This window comes from Etheostoma spectabile, chromosome 11, assembly GCF_008692095.1.
Source record: "Etheostoma spectabile isolate EspeVRDwgs_2016 chromosome 11, UIUC_Espe_1.0, whole genome shotgun sequence".
Classification (NCBI taxonomy): domain Eukaryota; kingdom Metazoa; phylum Chordata; class Actinopteri; order Perciformes; family Percidae; genus Etheostoma; species Etheostoma spectabile.
Window position 1 is genome coordinate 4,424,711 of NC_045743.1, and position 6,477 is coordinate 4,431,187.

The following is a 6,477-nucleotide window of genomic DNA, read 5'->3' on the forward strand; positions in this document are numbered from 1 at the left end:
CAAACATGTTTTTTTCTGCTGTAGAGTTGGGCTTTTTAACATGGGGGTCCATGAGGATTGACTTCCTTTTGAAGCAAGCCTCAAGTGGCCACTCAATGAAATACAGTTTTTGGCCTTTCAGCTTCATTTTTCAGCACCAGAGGTTGCAGCTTGCTGTCACTCTATAATCTTTAACTTTGGAATTGGCCCTCCTCAACACAGTTGATCAATATCTTTAATACGATAAGAAACATGTGGTTATCTATGGTTTTGGTCAGTATGAGATACATAAAAAAGGCAAACCAGTTGTGGTAGTGATGGCAATGAGCTATTTAGAAGCGATGACGACCGCACACTATGCTACAATGATTTTATTGTTTCATAATTCAATCTGATCTTGATGTAAGCAACCTCATATTAAAGCTGATGGTCGGTACTTTAAAGCCATAGTCATGTTTTCATTTCTAACCCAGTATGCTGGAGTACAAAAGCCAACCCAACAAAAGATGTGTCACTGCCCTAATACCTTCTGACTGCACTGTATGTATTGCAGGAGAGTTTCCAATAGCTCAGGGCGTGTTGTGTACTGTCTATAAATGTAGGTAAATCCCCCCGTGTTAAGTTCAACTTTTCAGTAAAGCCCTCCAGATGTTTTACTCAAACAGAGATATGAAGGCACACCGAACTGTGTGTTTTTCTCGGTGCTGCATGATGTGTATGTGTGTGGGTAGTTATCTTTGTCCTTCTCTGTCTGGAAATGTAAGTCTAATCGCCTATTTTCATGTGAAGGTGACTTTATTTACATATCTATTTGTGCTTTCTTCTGCTCTCCCTCTCTTTCACCCCTTTGCTCTTTCTCTGCCTCTCTTTACTCTGCATGCCATCTCACATAAGGCCAGTAACATCGATTCAGATCTATCAATCTGTCTCCCTCTCTTCCTCACTCTGCCTCTCACACAGTCACAGTCCCTCTGTGTTTCACCGGATAAATTATGTTATAATCGTTCTAGTAATGTTCTGGAAAAGGTGAAACCATGTGTATTTCTTTTCAATGATACATTATCCAACATGTGAGATAATAATGTGTGAAGAATTACAAATAACGTGAGCCGCAGACTAATGTCCAAAGCAGCTAGATTCAAATATAATGTGACAGACGTGAAAGACACCACAGGGCTGTGCATTGACCCCCAGCTGTCCATCAATCAAGCACCACCACTGACACCTTCCCACAATGCCAAAGGGTGCCTGCTGTGAATATTTAACATGTAGAGGTGTCTCCTATTGGCTCCCTGAGGACTTTAATGGCTCAGGTGCACCGACTATGAGAGGTTATTTTTGATCATCTTCCTGTTAAATCAACAAGCAGCGGTGGTTGACTTTGTAGCTGTGTCAATTTGCCTACACCTGCATGCATGTGTCCATATGTGTGTTTGCACGATCATATTGTTCTGTAGAACCGTATATTGTCCAAGTAAACTCTGTACTTACTCTGTAAGCCTACAGCAACGCACCTTCCCACTCTACTCCCTCTAGACAGGAGGCATTGAGTCAATAGCACCAAGAGGGCATTGCTCTGTATATCTTACTGTTGCTTCCTACAACATTTTCTAGATGGCCTTTTAGTCATCTTCTATGTTGTAGAAGTACACAGTATTTATTTTTCTCATTCCAAGTACCTGTTCTCCTTCTGCTCCTCTCATCGCCATCTCTACTTAGTCTTCAACAGCTACATTTGTGCATGTGTGTGTGTCGAAATCTGTGTTTTATGGTCCCAGGGGTCAGAGGTGTTTATATGAGAGAGGTGACTCCTATATTGCTTCCATAACCTGAGTGTATCATATGAAACCCTTTCATTTACAGTGAATGGGAGCATCTGGCAAGCTGTAAATGTAATGTAATGAAATGAAATGAAAGCCCATATGGCTCTATGCGCTGACTCCCGTTCGACCGACCGAGTGACTGACCGTGTCAGATCACAGCCAGGCCATGCCAGGCGGCAGAAGCTAGAAACACAGACGTAAATATGTGGACTTTTACCTGAGGCTGTTATGGTTTAGAACAGGCTGCCTACTTCAAATCAGGAAAAATAAACATTAATGTTACAGCTATTTTAGATTACAGTGTGCTTACAGTTTTGTAACAACAGTTTGGAGATGGCCCTTTCTTATTTCAACATGACAATGCCCTAGTGCCCAGAGCCAAGGGAATGTCTCTGCCCTTCCCCACTCCTTTTCTGTTGCTGAAACTCTGATACATGCTTTCATTACTGCATTACCTCCAGACTTGGACTACTGCAATAGCAATCGTCATGACATATAGTCTAAAGAAGCTCAGTCTGTAAAGGGGTTTGGGTTGGGACCCGGAAGGTTGCTGGTTCAAGTCCCTGTATGGACCAAAGTACGGAGTGTGGATTGAGAGATGCCACTTCACTTCCTGGGCACTGCCAGGTGCTCTTGAGCAACGCACTGTACCCCATCAACTCCTCATTGTGCTGGTCCAGCACTGGCAGCCCACTCACTCTTTCTCCATTTGTGCATGAATAGGTCCTGTTGTGTGTGTATTTCAGGCCTGTGTAGTGATTGCTAACAAAACAGAGTGTAAATTGTAATTTCCCCACTTGGGATCAATAAACAGTATAAATTATTATAAACTCCAGTACATTTGCCCACAGCTTCTGTTCCTCTGACTTCAACCCTTCATTCAGGACCAGGCCATGGACCTGGTGTGTTCAAGAACTTACTCAAAATTTGCCTTTTTGCCATGTGCTACCTTGTGCCTGTACAGTGTTTTAGTTATCTAGTCTCTCTATATTATCAAACATGTCAGTTGAGTTTCTAGAAAAACACTATAAAAAGTGAGGCTTTTATAGCCTCAATTTTACTTATACGAATATACAAAAATACAAAAATACACAAATACACAATTATACAAAAGGTAACATAGACACACAATAATATGCAATTGAAACAGAGACAGTATTTCCAAATTTGGGGGATTTGGCACTATGCAACAGTTATTGTGCATATCTGTCATATAAACGTAGCTATAATAGAGCTACTATTTAATAAGGCTGTACAACTAAATTATAAAACTAAGTATAAATAATGCCCACCTATTGGGTGTAGCAGGATAAATGGAACAAAGCGCCATAGCAGAAATGAGCAGTCATCCAACCTCTTTGGTCATGTAGAGAGGCGGGTGCAGTGGGATGGCATTGTGTCAGTGGGATGGGGGTTGACAATGACGGATGGCTTTGACATGATGATTAGGACGACAATAACAACACGGTAGGAATGAGAGAGGGGGGACGTTCAGCAGGGGCTAACTCCTTGTGATGACCAAGCAGCTTTTGCCTTCCTTCATGTCGTGAGGCCCTCCCAGTGTTTGTCTCTTTTCTGATTAGCATTCCGAGGCCCCGGCTGACTCCCCCCATAAATCCAATAGTGTTCGTGAGTGTGAGTCATTGACTCGGTAAAGCTGAACATGTCGTTGTTGCTAACCCCACAATAGGGGAGGGGAAGGGACCCAGAGAAGGGATATTGAAGGACAAAAATAACTTAAAGTAGCTCTTCTGTTCAGTTTGTTACCAAGTGACTTGTGAAATAAGTTATTTTATTACATTTTAAATACATTTTTAAATGTGACCAAATGGCCTGTGTGGTCTATTCTAACAAACATGGCGGTTATTTATAGTAGTAGCCAATCTTTTTGAAGAAGAATTTGAAAATGTTGACAGGGCATAAAACCAATGATCTTTTGATCTTTATTATCAAGACTCCATTGTCTAAAAATTGTGTAGCCTTCAGTGCTCGGAAAATAAAAGGTTAAAATCTGGAATTTAAAAAGGGTTGTGGATTTGGAGAATCGTGACTCTACTAAGTGACATATGATAAATATGTTCTCACTGAAATCCCTAGTATCAGACAAGTAAAGGTGAATCTCCTTGTGTTGTTATCTGTCCCACAGGAACTCCACGTACTGCATGAAGGTGTCCATGTCTCTGACTGTGGCAGAGAATGACACAAACCTGTGCTACAACTCCAACATGAGACGAACTGAGAAGGCTGAGCTCAGCAAGAGCAAAGACATCCTGTGTGCTGACATAGATGACTATGTTGAACCTGGCAAAGAGCCGGACATCACTTGGTTTAAGGTGGGCTAGCTCTCGGACTGAGCATGTGTGTGATTCTGTGGTTATATTCATCTTGACTGCTGTGTGATTTGTGTATTATTTGTATACTTGCCTCAAGGTCCATTTATCTGTGTGTGTGTGTGTGTGTGTGTGTGTGTGTGGTGTGTGTGTGTGTGTGTGTGTGTGTGTGTGTGTGGTGTGTGTGTGTGTGTGTGTGTGTGTGTGTGTGTGTGTGTGTCTTGAATACTGCTATTTGTTATGTGTTAGGGAAAGTAATAAGGAGGGCATATGTGTTTGTGATTTTGCATCTGAGAAAATCTTCTTCAATCTCTTGGCTGTTTATGTTTAAAAGCCTTGTTAGAAACGTGGTTCCATATGACTTTGGCAGATTATGTAAGGATGCAAACGGCCGCAATGAACTACATAAGAGAGTCATCTGAAGGGAAAGGACTGAGTAGAGGGCAGCCACAGACATGGCTTTCATAATGAACTTAAAAACTGTTTGAGGAGAAAATTGTGTGGTGTAACTTTCTGCCCTGCGGAATGATTGGGTGCCCTCCAAATGCTCCTGGCCCGTGATCTTTATTCAGCATGTACCTTCCCTTCTCTCACCTGGGTTCTTGCTTTTCCCGGGTCAGGCACAGCCTACGGACAACAAAGTACATCCCGGTGAAGGGCTCTGGCCAGACTAATCACAGGCAGATCAGAAGTAGATTAGCTGGCCGTACTCGACCTCTAGGTTTTTCCAAATTTCAATTACAGTCTGGGTAATGACTGGCAGTGCTGGAACCCAGAGTTATTTGGACCACTGCAGAGCCACAGTGATTGAATTCAAATGTTGCCGGGAGTAATGGTGGAATAGAATCCGCCGAGCCATTGTTGTCCCTACCAGAGCCCCGAGGGGCTGCAGAGAGGATCGTGTCACCGAGACACTTATTGTGCCTGCATACACATATATATTCACACATGCTCACAGACACAACACAATCACACTTATTTTGCCAGCAGAGACGAGTGTAAATAACCATCTATGTCCTCTGTGGGTCTACTGGAGTATTAAATGGAGAATATTTAGTTCAGTGCAATAAATCTTGATCAGTTAAGTAGGATAATGGCTAAGCCTTATTGTTTTACTATAGGGAGTTTTTGTGTCAGAGTGCCAAGTTATGAAACCCCACCACATTCATCTACTTTCCTAACGCTCAGTGACGGTTGAAAGCTTTTGTGTCCAGCTCAGACCACTTGAATCTTGTGTTTCTAATTCATTATGAAGCAGAGGGTACGTCTTAAATTTCATAATGTCAGGCTTGGCCAGAATATTTTATTTCTGACCATATGCATTACACCGTATCTTCCCATCTGTCTACTGCCAGTCATTTTTATTCTACTTCTCAGGTGATTTATCAATAGTAACCTTTGGGTAGATTTTGAAATTTGACCTGCATCCCATTCTCTAATATACAGGAGTGTGGTCCAAAGCAATGGCGTGCCAGTATCATCCAGAAGAGAGACATTCTGTCTATCCAGGAGGTAAAGGAAGATGACATTGGGAATTACACCTGTGAAGTCCAGTTTGGTGGCTTTGTGGTTAGGAGGACAACGGAACTCACAGTCACTGGTAAGTCTTTAGGAGAACCACCAAAACATTAAGATGGAAGTGTGTTTTTCATCTGTGTAAGAGCTAGGGGTGTCTATTGTACAAACTCCACTGTTAATGTTGGGGAAATAGGGGTGGCCTCTAGCTCACCCAGTAAGAGCGTTTGCTAAGTCCTGCAGCGGCCCTTCGCTGTGTGTTATCCCACTTTCATGTCTATCCACTATCACTAAAATAAAGGGAAAAGCCCAAAAAAAATGTTGGGGGAATAAACAGAGTAGCAGTTCTAAAAGTCACAGGAGCGTGAAAGGGAAAAGGAAGGATGGATCAAATGCACACACCACACACACACACAACACCACACACACACACACACACCACACACACACACACCACACAACACACACACACCTGAGAACTGCTGTGATGTCCTGCTGTTGTGTTAATTGCTGGGGGAGGTTGAATGCTGTGGTCTGGCCTCTATCCCTTCTTCTAACTCAGCACTTTCCAGACAACGAAGCGGTGTTGAAATATTTAAGGCTACAGGCTAAACTCCTTCACACTGAGAGCTAAAGAGCAAGAAGCAAGGTCAGGAGATTTACACCCTCTCTGTTTCTATCCATCTCTCTATCTCTTTCTCTGTCTTTCTCTCTCTCTCCCTATCTCTCTCTCTCCCTATCACTCTCTCTCCCTATCTCTCTCTCTCTCAATGTCTTTCCTCCTCTTCTCTCTCTCCTCTCTCCTCTCTCTCTCTCTCTCTCTCTCTCTC

At 42.6% G+C, this 6,477-nt stretch overlaps 1 protein-coding gene across 1 annotated transcript in view; it reads left to right on the forward strand.

Annotated features, from left to right (window-relative positions):
* Positions 1–6,477, forward strand: part of il1rapl1a (interleukin 1 receptor accessory protein-like 1a) — a 90,276-nt gene that overhangs the window by 8,003 nt on the left and 75,796 nt on the right. The window contains exons 3-4 of the mRNA XM_032530302.1: positions 3,949–4,135; positions 5,579–5,732. Coding sequence (XP_032386193.1) covers positions 3,949–4,135; positions 5,579–5,732 — 341 coding nt within the window. The remainder of the gene's footprint in view (positions 1–3,948; positions 4,136–5,578; positions 5,733–6,477) is intronic.